This window comes from Vidua chalybeata, chromosome 5, assembly GCF_026979565.1.
Source record: "Vidua chalybeata isolate OUT-0048 chromosome 5, bVidCha1 merged haplotype, whole genome shotgun sequence".
NCBI lineage: Eukaryota > Metazoa > Chordata > Aves > Passeriformes > Viduidae > Vidua > Vidua chalybeata.
In genome coordinates this window covers 70,256,416-70,272,857 of record NC_071534.1, presented here as the reverse complement: position 1 = coordinate 70,272,857, position 16,442 = coordinate 70,256,416, and the positions used below count along the sequence as shown (strand labels likewise).

Sequence of the window (16,442 nt, the reverse complement as noted above, 5' to 3'; positions counted from 1 at the left end):
GAGCTGAGCAAATAGGAAATCAAATATTCAGGGGTTTTGATACTCCCTGTTATATTAAAAATAAACAACAACAACAAAAAAAAAACCTTTAAAAAAATCAATGTCTGGTTTTGGTCCCACAGAATTCAGGGGAAGATTTGTAGTTATGTAGTAAGTTAAGTATAAACATAAATAAAAATAACTCTATTTATATATAATTTTATTTTAAAATTATGTAAATGTAAATAAACATAAATAAATAAAATAATAAATGCATTTGTAAATAATAAAAATATATTTATATCTAATCACACACACAGATGGTGAAAATTTTATACTCAGAGTGAGGAAAAAATCCACCTGTGTGCCTAAAGCACACAAAAAAAATGCACCTGTGTTCACTTTCCAGCTTAATTTTGGTGGAATTCAGAATTCCAAATCCCTGCCTGTATTTTTTATGTCACTTGACCACAGCTCCATTATTGGTTCTCATTTAATTTGGGTATCCTGAACATTAAATATTTCCATGGTTCCTTGAAAATCAACTTGTTTGCTGCTAGAATATGGATTTAGGAATAAAAATATGGTGTCTGGAATATTTCCCTGGTTTTTTAGACTAATGTAGACTTTGGCAGAAGTAAAAGCACTGAAAGGTGAGACCTCTAAACTCCCTGACAGGGAAAAAAAAATCAAAGATAATAAAAATAAGATGTCTGGTTTGAATAGGCAGATTCCACTCTGAGGATTGCTCATTGATTTTATCTCAGTTTTTGGAGGTTTTTTTTTTGTTGTTGTTTTTAGGTCTTCATTGATGAGCAGCTCTGTTTATGTGAAGCACAGACCATGTGCATTTTGGACCTTTTGGTTCAGATTTAAAGAAATAAAAATTCATTTTTCCCTTAAGATTTTGAGCCCTCACAGCTTAAATTTCAGGCAAAAAATGCTGTGTCTGTTTTTTTGTTTTTTTTTCCTTAATCAACTCCAGTTAACTTTCAGGAGATGTGAGGTTTTTCCCCATCATTAAATAAGATTATTGCTCACTCTGTGTTACAGATTAAGCACAAGACTCTTGAATTTTAGTTTACAGCACCTGAATTTCTGCACCTGGGGCGATATTGCACCTAACAGAAATTCCCAATTCCAGCTTGCCTCTGGAATTTCTGGGAGCTGTAAGGCACTGGTAAGAATGACAATTCTGCTTCCACCAGAGTTTCCTGGTCAGGATCTCAGGATCCCAAACACAATTTAACTTGGGCATGGAAAATACAGCCCTGTCCACCTGAAATGGGAATGTGGCAAATGGAATAAAGAGAGGAGTGAAAAATTGTCACTGCCAGGAACTGGCTGGGTTTGCAAAGGTCAAATACAGATTTTGTCTGTATTTAAAATCAGGGCTGGAGCCCCTCTGCCATGGAGAAAACTGGGGGTGCTCACCTGGAGAGGAGAAGGCTCCAGGGAGAGCTTCCAGCACATTCCAGGAGCTCCAGGAGAGCTGCAGAGGGACTGGGGACAAGGCCTGCAGGGACAGGACACAGGGAATGGCTCCCACTGCCAGAGGGCAGGGATGGATGGGATCTTGGGAATTGGGAATTCCTGGCTGGGCTGGAATTGCCAGAGCAGCTGGGGCTGCCCCTGCATCCCTGGAATGTCCCAGGAAGGATTGGAGCAGCCTGGGATAAGGGAGGTGTCCCTGGAATGAGCTTTGGGGGCCCTTGCCACCCAAACTGGTCCAGGATTCTGGGATTTGGGACACTCAGGATCCATCCTGAGAGATTTTTATGGAAAATGGGGATAGAAAAGAGAGGAAAAGGGAAGGGAGACCCTTCATGGTTTCCTGAGATTCCAAGTGAAGCCCCTGGGTCCATGAATTTCTTGGAGAGGAGATGGATCCAATGTCAGGCTGGGAGAGCTGGGAATGCTCCCCTGGAGAAGGGAAGGATCCAGGGAGAGCTTCCAGCACATTCCAGGGACTCCAGGAGAGCTGCAGAGGGACTGGGGACAAGGCCTGCAGGGACAGGACACAGGGAATGGCTCCCACTGCCAGAGGGCAGGGATGGATGGGATCTTGGGAATTGGGAATTCCTGGCTGGGCTGGAATTGCCAGAGCAGCTGGGGCTGCCCCTGCATCCCTGGAATGTCCCAGGCCAGGCTGGACACTGGGGCTGGAGCAGCCTGGGACAGTGGGAGGTGTCCCTGCCATGGCAGGGGTGGAATGAGATGATTTTCCACATCCCTTCCCACTCAAACCCCTTTTCTGATTCCATAATTCCAAATGCACCAGAAGATCCCTGTGAGTATTTTCCTGCGTATAAATAATTTTTATATCATTTTCGATGGTCGGAGATTGCTACAGAATAAGAAAATGAGAAATTATTAATAAAAATAATAAGAAAATTATTACGAGAAAAGTGGGATTTCTCTTGGAAAACCAGGTTTTTTAGCATCTCCATCCATGGGTATCTGTGTTAAATAAAGGCAGCGTGTCAGGTGAACTTGAGTATCTGAGTTACCACGCTGATAGATGGGATAACTTGCTGATAGTAGCAAGGCAATTAAATGTAATTATAGCTATATATAAAACATGTAATATAATTTCTTCTTTCCTTCACTGGAAAGATGTATTTTTCTCCCCCTTTTGAAATTTCTTTTTGAAATCTCTTAACCTCCGTTGTATTTGTTACTCCTCTAGGCCTAAAAATTTTTAAAAGGAGAATTTCTTTAGAGTGGAGTAGAAGGGAACTTGAAGGTAATCCACAGAATTCCCAGAATCCCTGGGTTGGGAGAGACCTCCAAGAGCATCGAGCCCAGCCCAGCCCAACAGCTCAGGCAGACCCTGGCACCCAGTGCCACATCCAGGCTTTTTAAACACATCCAGGGGTGGTGACCCCACCACCTCCCCGGGCAGCCATTCCAGAACTTTATCACCTTTCTGGAAAAGCTTTTTCCTGATATCCAACCTGAATTTCCCTGGGCTCAGCCTGAGCCTGTGTGCTCTGGCTCTGTCAGTGCTGCCTGGAGAGAGAGCCCAAGGCCAGCTGAGCACAGGCACCTTTCAGGAGCTGTGGAGAGAGCTGAGGCCAGCCCTGAGTCTCCTTTTCTCCAGGCTGAGCACCCCCAGCTCAGTTCCTCACAGGCTTTGTGCTCCCAGCCCCTCTCCAGCTTTGCCACCCTGTGCCACCACCCTTCCACCATCCCAGGCTGCTCCAAGCTTCATCCAGCCTGGCCTTGGACCCTTCCATGGAGCCAGGGGCAGCCACAGCTGCTCTGGGAATTCCATCCCAGCCCCTCCTCACCCTCCCAGGGGAGAATTCCTTCAATCCCTACCCAGGTGTTTTTCCCGTTTCGTTTCAGAGCCACGTTTTGTTGAATAACCTGAATCTCAGCAGGGTGTCGTGTACTCTGTTCTAAAGGCTGAATAAACATTTTATGAGATCCTTTCCTCTATTTATGATCAGTCATGTTTTGTTCTGCAGATTTTCCCTCTTCCTCGTAAAGGACAGAGCAAAGTTGTAACTCTTTTATCATTTCCAAATTAATCTAATTTGAGCAATTCTTTGCCATTCTCAATTTCATGCAAATACCAGTGCCATTATTTGTGCAAATAGTTGGTGTGTCTCTCCACGTTTAGAAAATTAAGCATTAATTCTCACTGTGGGCTAGGACAAGCTGTATTGCATGACAAATAGATTGGAGGCATGCAGGAAAAAAATTACACTTCACAAATCCAGCAGAGAGCTTTGCTTTTGAGCACTCACAGCGTTGGGCAGGGAAAAATGATTGTATAAAAATTGACATGTTTTAGCAACTCCCAAAAGAGGGTGGTGGTTTTTTTCCCCCCCCATTATTGTAGATGTACTTGGCAGCTTCTGTTTTCCTGAAGCATCCTATTGACTGGGATGAAACCTCTTTTTTAGAAAGCAATTTTAAGTGTTTGATTTTCCTTCCAGATGCTCTCACCCACAGCAGAAAAAAAGTTTGTGTTAAAATAATGGTGTTCCTTTAGAAAATGCAGGGATTGTGGAGTCTCCAAACTCTGCACAGACAGCACTCAGACTTCTGGCAGGCATCACTGAGAGCCAGGGAAAAGGGAAAAGGGAAAAGGGAAAAGGGAAAAGGGAAAAGGGAAAAGGGAAAAGGGAAAGGAAAGGAAAGGAAAGGAAAGGAAAGGAAAGGAAAGGAAAGGAAAGGAAAGGAAAGGAAAGGAAAGGAAAGGAAAGGAAAGGAAAGGAAAGGAAAGGAAAGGAAAGGAAAGGAAAAAAGGAAAGGAAAGGAAAAAGAAAAGAAAAGAAAAGAAAAGAAAAAGAAAAGAAAAGAAAAGAAAAGAAAAGAAAAGAAAAGAAAAGAAAAGAAAAGAAAAGAAAAGAAAAGAAAAGAAAAGAAAAGAAAAGAAAAGAAAAGAAAAGAAAAGAAAAGAAAAGAAAAGAAAAGAAAAGAAAAGAAAAGAAAAAGAAAATTTTTCCTGAGGCTACACAAGGAGTTGAACCGTGGGTACAGCTCATCCTCCTGCACGGGATGGTGCTTCCTCAATTTTGGGGTCATTTTTGGGAGATGCAGGAAGGGCACCATGGATTACTTGAGCAGGGACACCTCCCACTGTCCCAGGCTGCTCCAGCCCCAGTGTCCAGCCTGGCCTTGGACATTCCAGGGATGCAGGGGCAGCCCCAGCTGCTCTGGCAATTCCAGCCCAGCCAGGAATTCCCAATTCCCAAGATCCCATCCATCCCTGCCCTCTGGCAGTGGGAGCCATTCCCTGTGTCCTGTCCCTGCAGGCCTTGTCCCTCTGCAGCTCTCCTGGAGCCCCCAGGCTCTGAGGTTTCCCTGGATCCTTCTCCTCTCCCAGAGTGGAAGTGGGAAGGGAGAAGCCTGAGGAGCCACCAGTGGTGGTTTCCTTTGGTGAACCTGGGCCATGGAATCATTGTCCCTGTCTTCCATGTGCTCCTCAGCATTTTTGTTCTTCATCAGGCTGAAAATTGCTCTTTTTTCTGCCTGGATTTCTCTGTTCAGGACGATGAGGCTGATTTTGGGAAATTCACTGAGCAGAGACTTGCTCAAGCCATTGGATCCAGTTGGGGTTTGTGGCTCAGCAGTATTAAATTCCTCATTAATTCTTTTTTTTCCCTGCTGATGAAATTCTGTTGTTTTATACCTTGAGTTCCATTTAACAGCAGTTCCTCACCCCCTTTAGCTGTTGCCCCAAACAAGGAGAGGCAGCTCTGCACGAAGCTTTGGGTGAGGATCTGTCACCCCCATATAAATTCTCATCTTGAGTGTGGTATAAAAAGCTGGCAAGGTCGATTTTAAACTTACTTTGTTTACCTGGCTGTGTAAAAACAGCAGCTGAAAGGGGCTGAAATTTAGGACTCAAATCAGGGTTTTTGTCAGACACCACCAGAAATAAAATAGTTCCTTGGAGTTTCCTTCTGCTTATGATCTCGAGTAATTGACACACAACAGATCTCAACGTAGTTAATTGTTTTATAATAATATTATATTGTTAAAGGAGGGTTAATGCTTCAAGGAATCCAGAGTTTGAGGTAGCTTAAAGGTAAAAGTGTGGATGTTTTCAGAGGTAATACAAACATCTCAACTTTCCAGGTTTTGCTGAGCGATGGGCTTCGCTGATAACTTGTGGCAATGAGTTCTGCAGGTTAATTATGCATTTAATTGGTTTCAAATTTGTTGCTTTTCAATTTCACTGTTCACTGAATATTTCCTCAGTCTTGTATTATGAGAGAGAGTAAATAGGAGAGCCTGGCTCACCTTCTCTGAACATTTAATTATTTTGTGTACCTCTCTCCTGTACACAGAGCTCTTCTCATGGGTTTGGTCTTTATGAATCTTCAGCTTTTTCTTTTCCAAAACTTTCCTTTGCAGTGACCAGAATATGAATATACAGAGCTCTGGGAGGATCTGAATTTTATTTATATTAAATACTGTGATCTCAGTGTGGTGCTGTCGTCTCCTTTTCTTCCTAAATCTCCTCCTGTTTTTATTTTGCTGTTTTAACACACAGGACAAGTTTTCCTTGGCTTTTCCTGCAAGAATATCAAGTTTCTCTCTGGGGCTTTGTAGTCAGGATAAAAAAGCTTCACTTGGCTGGTGCTGACTTTTGCCTCCACGTTATTTTCCACTCATCCTCATTGGATCCATCCCTGGCAGTGCCCAAGGCCAGGCTGGACCGGGCTTGGAGCACTCTGGGATAGTGGGAGGTGTCCCTGCCATGGCAGGGGTGGCACTTCAAGGTCCCTTCCAACCCAAACCCTTCTGGGATTTTACCTGCCATGATCTTCTCTGCTTTGATCTTTTTGACCATTTCAATCCAGTAATTTCCAGAAAACCCTTGAGGATTTCATTGAAGTTCATTATTACTTGCTTTACATTTTTCTGTGCATAAGATGCTGTTGAATTATTTTTGAATATCCTGTTGGACAGCTGCTTTATTCTTTCCAAAGTGTGGCAGAAATTTACACTGAACTGTATAAACATTTTAGTAGAGCCAGGTAGAACCATGCTTTTGGAACAATCCCTGCAGTGTTAAACCTTTTAAATGTTATGTCAGCAACTGTTCATGACAGGGATGTCAGAGCATGGAATAGAAATGTCAGCATCAGTCCCTCTCTTCCATGTATTTCCTGCCTCCAATTACTTAATTGCATTCATAAGTTTGAGGGTTTGTTTAGTTGCCCAGTCCCAAATTCCTGGCACACTCAGACATTTACCATCTGAACAGGGCAAGGCCTTATTTAAAAAAAAAAAAAGTAATTTATTTTTCTACTACTCAAGTCTTTGTTTCCTTTCCTGTCTTGTATTAAATCAGCTTTTTCCATCCAGTTTGAATATTTTCAGTGCTTAGAATATTATTTATTTCTGTTAGAATAACACAAACACCAGCAGAGCTTGAAGTACAATTATGTTAAACACTGCACAGATGTGTAGTGAGTTCCAGGCGCTGCCCTGGAGACTCTGCAGTCAAATGAGAAGAGAAATAAAAGTGCAGTGAGTGGAAGTTGGACACAGAAATTCAATGACATGTGTTATAGGATTATATAAAAGGAAGATGCTCAGCAATAATCAATGCATAAATCAATCCCAGCCCCTTTCAGAGCTGCTCTACTCAAGGTAATAATTCTCTGGTGCTTTTATTTCAGAATAAGTTGTTCAATCTTTAAAGAAAATGCTGAAAGACCAGCATTGTAATTTAGTAATTAAAATACAAAGAGCATTAAATCCTGCTGTGTTCTCCCACTTTCCCAAGGCTTTGCTGGATCTTTGTTTGTAGGTAGTAATTTAAAGAGTTATGGTAACTAGGTGGTATTAACTTAGGATTTTCACACTTAGTTAAATATTTTATGGATATAAAGTGAAGAACTGCAAACTGTCCTGTTAATTGTTTGAATTGAGTTTTCAGAGTGCTGGGAAAAATGAAACAGAGCTAAAAACTGATTTATTAATTGGGATAGATGTTTAGTTTGATATATGTACAACCACTAGTGTAAATATTTCCCTTACCACATTAATTTTCTGTGTGTCTCAATGCCAAAAGGTCTTTGGGGAAAGTTGGACATTCTAAAAGTCCAGCAAAATTATCTTCCCTTGCCAATGCTGAGGCTAACCCCTGAATTTCACTGTTAAGTCAAATATTCTGTTTAAAGATGAATTTGTTTCTGAGTTACATCTTCAGTCTGAAATTATCTGCTGGTTACAGTTCTTTTATTCTCCAGCTGAAGAGGAAAATCTCTGGGAAATAAAATGGCTGCATAATTTGAGACAGAATCAATGAGTTTGGATGGTTTGTTATTACTAAATAGAAGAATTCCATTTAACAAGATCAAAATTCCACAAAACACAGCTAAAATACCTTTAAGACAACAGATATCTGTATTTTTAGTGCCTTTTTGAGCATCCAAAGATTCTGCTTGTGTTGTATCTTTCAAACTGAGAAACACCTGATGTAATCACGAGCGACTCAGTTCTTTGTCTTGAGCAGAAATCAATCCCTTGAAAAGCAGAGCAGCAAGAAATGTCCTTTTATTTGCTATTCCAAAGTGGATTTCCCTCCTTGGGCATCGTCACTTTTTGCCTTCAGTGGGAATTGGTTTTCAGGATCACAGATTGGGCAGCCTCTCCCAGTGAGGCTGGGAGGGAATGATACCAATTCGTGCAGAGTTTGGATCACTTGATAGAAGTGGGATGTTCACAGATGGAAAATAACTCTGGAGAACGGCCCCTGATGCTGAGAGGCCTCTAATAAACAGAAAATACAGGAGGTTTTCAACGGGATTCCAAATGAGATTGGCTCTGAAGGGGCTTCAATGAGGTGGTGAATTTTTATTGCTTTCATTAATGCAGCATCTCTAAGAATTATTTCACTCTTTATGTGCAGTCCATTGACTCTTCAGTTTACAAAGCACGAGAATTGGGGCTTTTAAAATGATGGTAACACAGCACTGTTGATAAATGATGCTAGGGTTTAGACAGAAGAATGAAGAGTCCTAGGTGGAGAGCTTAAATTTCAACATTTTCTCTGAATATTTGGGTATGAGGCAACTGAGGTGCAAATTTCTTCTCTCTGCCTTGGTTTTGGTGAATTTTTGGAAGGGCGGTGCTTCCTTATGTTTTGCTTTATTTTACATCATTTTTTTTTGTTTAAAAATGCATCAAATATTGGCTGGCTGTGCTTAGCAATAACTATTCTTTACCCTTCTGTTGTTTAATTTAGGAATTGAAAAGTATTTCTGCAAAATCATCATTAATATCAATTCTGAACATGGTAAAAAAAATGGCAAAAATATTCATGATTTGCTACAACAGCAGTGTAAGAACAAAGATAGATGTATAACAGAGTCCTAAATCAGTTTACTGACAGATTTTTTTCCCTGAATTTTACAGGATAACAGTCCTCTTGCTCTGTTTTATCCACTTGGGCTCATGGGGAGCAGTCTGCTTCTTTCAGTTTAGTGAAAAACTACATATTTGACATCTGACTGAAACATCAGAAGCTGTCAGCCACGGTTAGAGACAATATTTGAATTGCTACAAATACCTGGCAGCAGTACAGATAGTCTTTAAAATGTTTGATCTCCTTGGACTGTGTTGGCTGACTGAAAAGCATGGATAGAGTTTCAGGAATAAGTCATGCCTCTCTTTCATTCCCAGTGACATGCAGAGATGTAATTCAGATTTTTTCAGCGTCTCTTTTTCCTTTGAACCACGGTTGGATGGAAAACACGAGGCTTTTCTGCCTGTTGCTAATCACTAGAATAGTCATGAGTGTATTTTAATTTTTATTTGCAAGGAAATAAAGTCTTCAGAGTCTGTTGTTTTGGAGCTGAGCAAACCAGATGGTTCACTCGGAGTTTGGTGAGAAGTGGCAGCTTTTCTTTAGTGCTGATATTGTACAGGGATGGGTTGGACAGGGTTGGGAGCAACCTGGGCTTGTGGAAGGAGTTGGAATGAGATCAACTTGTAAGTCTCTTCCACCCCAAACCAGGCTGGGATTCTGTAATTGCTCATTTCTGGTCACTTGGTAGAAATGTGTGATTTTTCTGCCCTCGGTTTGGGGTAGGATCATAAAATAAATCAAGCTGGAAGAGCCCAGGGTCCTCTCAAGTGAGTGAGTGGTGACTCAGAACTTCCCTCCTGCTGCTTCTCCTCCTTGCACAGGGTCTGAGGGACCTTGCAGATGGAGAAGGCTCAGCAGAGCGTTTCTGTCTCCAGGCTGGGAAGTTCTCAAACCCCAGCTGGATACGGCCCTGGAGTCCCAGCTGTGGCCTCTTCCTTGGCCCTGTTGGAGCAGAAACCTCTGGGATCTCTCTGGGTCTGTCTGCTCTCCCTAAAAATCTTCCACCTCCTCCTCCAGTGTCCCGCATCCTGGAGGGGCTGCCCAGGGAGGTTTGGAGTGCCCATCCCTGGAGGTGTCCAAGGAATGCCTGGAGGTGGCACCCAGGGCTCTGGGATGGGGACGAGGTGGGGATTGGGCACAGCTTGGCTTTGATGATCTTGGAGAGCTTTTCCAGCCTGAGGGATTCTGAGATTTTCCTTGTACAGCTTTTTATTCTGGCATAATAGAAGCTCTTGTTGTGCTGATGCCTCAGGTTTAGCTTTTTATATTTTCCAGATTCTGAGCTGCTTTAGTGTGTGGGTCTGAGCCTCACATTATGGGATGGCAAGCTCTGTGCACAGAGCAGGGAGACAAAACAATTCCTGCTCCAGCTGGGCACCAAGGACAAATGATCCAAAGCTCAGGCCCAGGAGCACAAACAGCGTGGGCTGGAGAGAGAAAAACAAGCAGGATGGGAGTGCCTGGGCTAAAGCTGGAATGGGACAATGAACTGCAAGGTGCAAATGGAGCAGAGCTGATCCCAGTGAGAGCCCCCGGGAGCGCTCGTGCATTTTGGGACCATTTTGGTTCCTCTTGGGTGCAGCCCTGGCTGGGCTCTGGTGCTGCCCAAGGTGGATCCATGCAGGAGATCCTTGGAATAAATCCCTGCTTTGTTCTTTAGCTCTGCCCAGCCTCTGCTCCAGCTCAGCCTTCTCAAGGCATCAGGGGCAACAGCCTCAGTGAATTTCTGCCTTGGTGGAGAGTGATGTTCCTGTGGCTTTTCCTGTGCGTATTCCCATGACTCACATTAGGATTGGAATCTGTATCTCTTTTCTTGGCATTTGTACATTTGTGTTTTTCTCCTTTGGTCTATAATGAGATTCAGTTAATGAAGCTTCTTGTCACATCTTCTGTTCTACACTAGATCCTTACTTGTTCATAAATTCAATTTTTTAATTTTCTCCATTAGCCTCCTCCTCTCAATGTGATCTTTTTTATCTGCTCGACTCACTCTTTTAGGACTTCATTATTTTTAGAAAATGTACTGTAGCACATTTAGTGGTAATTACAAAGGCTTGTTTTAATTACACTTGTCAAAGACTCCGTTTTATGATGCATTATTGGTGCTGCCATTTCCAATTCCTAACAATTCTCCACCTTCACAAGTGGAAATGAACATCCCTCTTTTCAAGTGATGTGTCCACAAGATTTTTTTTGTGCTCAGGGATGATTTTGTGCGTAGTGATAATTTAAAAGGAATTCTTGGAGTTTGTGCTGAGGGGCAGCTCCAAACCTTGGACTGCCAAAGGCTTCAGGAGCTGAGTCTGAAATCTGCCTACAAACCTACATTAAACCACCTGATAATGATTTTTTTAATCCACTCCTTAAATGATAGCAATTCATGGCCACACACACTTGGAATCTGGTTCCATCCAGCAGTAGATTCCTTTTTTTAATTTTAAAATTTAATTATTAAACATAACTTTTCAACTGTAGCTCTGTTCTGCCTCACAGAGGACAAAATAAATGTGGTTTTGTTGTATGCAGTGTGAGCAGGGCTTGGTTTTGTCAGAGGATGGCTCTGCAGGTGTCCCTGCAGTCAGGTACAAGGTGATTCCTGGAATTTTTTCGTAGAGAAGAAATCCATTTTCCCAGTGATGGCAACTCCTATCAGTGCTGTGCCAAATCCAGGTGCTACCTTGGAAAACAAAACCCAGGTTGGCCTTTAATTGGTTGGTCCAATTTGCCTGTGATTGTGAAGAACCTGTATTTTATATTAGTGATCTGTTTTGGGTATTAAATTTGGGTGCTTTGGGAAGCAAAGGTGGCTTTTTGATGCTGTGCTTTAGAAAACACCCAAGCAAAGGTTTTGTTTGTCAGAGCTTTTCATGAAGAAACAACCAACCTGTTCCAGTATCTCAGTTACACCTGAAGTGCAACATTCAGCTAATTGAAAACATGGCTATTCTTAATCATTTTCTTGCAGCTCATTGACATTCACGGGGATCTTGTTGCTGCAGGCCCATAAATATAATATTACTTTACAGGTTTTTATTTTGGCACTCAGTTCTCCTCTATTGGCATATTTATAGTCTCCTGTATAAATGAATAATTTTATTTATTATTTATTCATTTGAACTTTACTGTGTCTGTGTTACTGTACAATTGTCAGGGGTGGAAGAAACTCTTTTTTCAGAGTTTCATTCTTGCCAACCAAATCTTCCAGTTACTTTCACAACACAGGGAAGCAAGCCTTTGGATAAACAGATTATTTAGTATTTTATTTACAATATTTCTCCTTTTTTCAGTGACAGATCAGTGCAATGAGCAGTGTCACTGTAGAGCAGTGAAATCCAGCTGGTTTGATGATTAGTTATTTTGAGAGGCGACAGGGAACCAAACCCAAAAATCAACCCAAAAAACGAACCAACTTCCCAAGAAAATCAAATTCCCAGGGCAAAATCTTCCATTCAGAGGGATATTCTTGCAAGAAATGTTATTGCATTCCCTGATCACAGCAAGACAGAGGAAAAGGATTTAAGCTCAGCTTAATGTTAGATCTGGAATATGAAATATGGAATGTTAGATCTGGAATATGAGGTGTTCTGGCACAAGTAGCTAGAGAAACTTTAAGCTCAGCTTAAATCCTGGAGGATAAGGATGGGTTTTGTCTCTTCTGTCACTGCTGTGCCCTTGACCCTTTGTGCTTTATGCCCTGCAAAGCTGTGCCCTCGTGAATCGTCAGAAATGGGGCGGTGAATTCAGTCAGGAGATTTTTCCCTGGGTTTTATTCCATCCCATTGCCTTTCCAAAGTCAGTTTTAGTTCCAGCTCACGGACAGAATCGTGGGGAACACGATTGGATTGTAAGAACTAGACCTTAACCGAGTTCTCCTGAGCTTTAGGGAATATTAATTATACCTTTTCTGTGCCACTGGCCTGTTTTGCACAACAGGAATGTTCTGGAGATCTTCGTTGTTTTGGGGATCATGGGATGGTTACACATGGAATATTTGCATTGGGTACCCATGAAGATGCCTTGCAGATCTGGAATATGAGATCTGGAATATTAGATCTGGAATGTTAGATCTGGAATGTTAGATCTGGAATATGATATATGGAATATGAGATATGGAATATGAGATCTGGAATGTGATATATGGAATATGAGATCTGGAATATGAGATGTGGAATATGAGATCTGGAATGTGATATATGGAATATGAGATCTGGAATATGAGATGTGGAATATGAGATAGGGAATGTTAGATCTGGAATATGCAATATGGAATATGAGATGTGGAATATGAGATATGGAATATTAGATCTGGAATATGAGATAGGGAATGTTAGATCTGGAATATGAGATCTGGAATATGATACATGGAATATGAGATCTGGAATGCTAGATCTGGAATATGATATATGGAATATGAGATCTGGAATGTTAGATCTGGAATATTAGATGTGGAATATGAGATGTGGAATATGAGATCTGGAATGTTAGATCTGGAATATTAGATGTGGAATATGAGATATGGAATGTTAGATCTGGAATATGAGATCTGGAATGTGAGATATGAAATATTTGATATGGAATATGAAATATGGAATATTAGGTATGGAATGTTAGATCTGGAATATGAGATATGGAATATGAAATGTGGAATATGAGATATGGAATGTTAGATCTGGAATATGAGATGGGGAATGTTAGATCTGGAATATGAGATATGGAATATGAGATATGGAATATGAGCTATGAAATGTTAGATCTGGAATATGAGATATGGAGTGTTAGATCTGGAATACGAGATGTGGAATATGAGATATGGAATATGAGATGTGGAATATGAAGTATGGAATGTTAGATCTGGAATATGAGATATGGAGGGTTAGATCTGGAATATGAGATGTGGAATATGAGATATGGAGGGTTAGATCTGGAATATGAGATGTGGAATATGAGATATGGAGGGTTAGATCTGGAATATGAGATGTGGAATATGAGATATGGAATATGAGATGTGGAATATGAGGTGTTCTGGCACAAGTTTCTAGAGAAACTTGGCTGCCCCTGGATCCCTGGAAGTGTCCAAGGCCAGGTTGGACAGGGCATGGAGCAGCCTGGGATAGTGGAAGGTGTTGGGGTTGGAAGGAGATGATTTTTGAGATCCCTTCCAACCCAAACCATTCCATGAATCCATTTTTGGGCGAGGATGGTTCGGGGGGACACAAAACCTGCAGTGAATTTTAGGGGTTCTGTAACCACTGGGTCTGGGATGTCATCAGGGATTGTCTGTAAGGAGAAACAAACCATGACCAATAAAAAACATGGGAATTTGGCTGGGGAGTATTTCATGGGATGAGCTCTGGAAAAGCTGCAATTAATGAGGCAAGGCTGATTTAAATGCTGGTGGACAGGGCATGTGCTCCGTGGATTTCTTTTTTAAATTTTGATTCATCCAAAATATGGCTTTTTGGGGTATTTTTGAAGAAGTTGTACAAAATACCCCAACAATTTCCAAGTAGTTTCCTGTATTTTTCCAGACACACCTGACATGCATGTGGGCTTTTTTTTTTTTTTTTTTCCATTCTTTCTGTTCAGCATTATGTAATAAATTTAATTTGGATTTTTTACATGCTTCAGGACATAGAAACAAAGGTAAGCAGTTGAATGTGGAAACAAGGGAAAATCCATACGTTTTAATGTATTCATTGGGTGTTTGCTAAAAAAAACCCAAAAAATTGATCTTGACAAAGGGAATCAAATCTTGTATCTGTACAATATGTGGTGTAATTGTTGTAATGACCTTTATTAGATAATTATTACTCACTAAAGATACTTAATTAAAAAATGCTGAACCTGGAAGATATTTCCATTGATAATTTAGGTGTTAAATCCTTCATAGCTTGTTAAAAATCCCTTATCTGCTATTTACACTGCAGGACTTACAGCTTTATATATTTTTCATAAATTCCTCTGTGCATGTGTGCTTTTTAAATGTTTTTAAAATGCTTTTCTAATTTTTAATGAGTCTTTTTAATCCTTGAAAATGGGAAATACTGCAGATGAAAACTCAAAACCATCGATTTGCTGGGAGCAGTATCTCTTAAAAGAACACTCAGGTCATATTAGGATTGAAAATGTAAATATTTTAAATTATTCTATATTATTTTAGATTGTTGGACACGGGAGTGATCCTGTGGTCAAGTTTTTCAGCTCAGTGAATACTTGAACCAATCTGGGAGTTTCCAGAGGAGTGATTGCTGATTAAACAGAACAGGAGATTTTGGATGCACTCTTCAGCAATTATAGAAAAGGATTTTGTTCTTCCAAATATCCACCTGTTTAGAATTAGGTTTTCCTAAGTTTGGAAGTGATTTGCCAAGTTAATTCAAATTAAACCCAAAAATAAATCGCAGCCTGGTGCATTCTGGTGACGGTTCCAAATCCATTTGGGCAAACTCGGGCAGAGCTGTTGAGGAGGGGAGGAAAAAGCCCAGAACTATGGAAAATATTCTTGATTCAGTATTTTTATTATTCTGTTCCTTTTTTTTTTTAGGCCAGGCAGCTGGAAGAGAAGGACAGGGAGCTGAAGAAACACGATGCCTACTACAAAGAGCAGCTGGCTCGGCTGGAAGAGAGGGTAAAACCTTTTTTTTTTTCCCCTTTTAATGAACATTTTTCCCCTTTTTTTCCCATTTCTGTTCATTTCTGCTCCTGGTTATATTTGCAAGATGACTTTTTTAAGGAGATAAAGATTAAAATTCTGGCCAGAGGGGTTATTTTTGTATTGCTTCTGCTGTTTCTGGCTTAATATTGACAAGGTGGAAGGTTTGATGGGAGAGTATTTGTTTCCTTTACTAACAAAGTTCTCACATTTGCTGTGGGATTTCATCTGTCATGGTAATTACAGACAGAAAAATGAAATAATGAGGTTATTTTATACCAACGCTGATGAAGAGCCAGTGGAAGTGAAGAAGTGTCACCAAGTAAAATAATTTAAATTAAAATAACAACAAAAAAAAAGTGAAGTGTGAAGGGACATAGTGAATTTCTGCTTTCAGTGGGTGGAATTAGTGACTCCTCCATCAGTACATGGAGAGTTTAATTTTAATTCCAAGTTTATACCATGTTTAAAAGGCACTTCTGTGTCTTTATCTCATCACAGACTTGAAATTAAACTGTAGAGAGCAGCTTGGGAAGCTGTGGGACTTGCTTACAGTGGCTTAACATATTGCTGTTAACATTCCTATTCTTTACAGGGTATTATTTTATAGGATGTTAATTTCAAATAATTACTGCTGTCATCATTTCCTGGCTCCCAGGTTGGTTGTAACCTCCAGCCTGAATACATTTGCCTCCTTTACCCCTCTCCCTTCTTCCTGAGCTTATATTTTGGTGATTAATTCAGATTTTTTTTTTTTTTTGGTGTTAGTTGGTTGTGAAAATTATTAACAAGATCCATATTCATTGATGGAGCTTAGCAGGCCAGAAGAAAACCCCTTGTTTTTCTGGATTAGGAGGAAGAACACGTTGCATAAATTAATTATCAGGGTGTGTAATTGGTCTTAATGAATATTTTAAATGGAGGGTACATCCGACACCGTGTCGGTGTTTTGTCCTCCCTTTGTGAAGA

The 16,442-nt window shown here is 40.7% G+C and overlaps 1 protein-coding gene across 5 annotated transcripts in view; it reads left to right on the top strand.

Annotated features, from left to right (window-relative positions):
- Positions 1–16,442, top strand: part of CHCHD3 (coiled-coil-helix-coiled-coil-helix domain containing 3) — a 130,985-nt gene that overhangs the window by 62,120 nt on the left and 52,423 nt on the right. For 4 of the 5 annotated variants that reach the window (XR_008430914.1, XM_053942577.1, XM_053942578.1 and 1 more), the window contains exons 5-6: positions 14,450–14,464; positions 15,366–15,449. Coding sequence is in view for 4 of the 5 variants with exons in the window: in XM_053942577.1 (XP_053798552.1) it covers positions 14,450–14,464; positions 15,366–15,449 (99 nt within the window). In the remaining variant the exon portion in view is untranslated. The remainder of the gene's footprint in view (positions 1–14,449; positions 14,465–15,365; positions 15,450–16,442) is intronic. The other variant, XM_053942579.1, reaches the window with a different exon arrangement.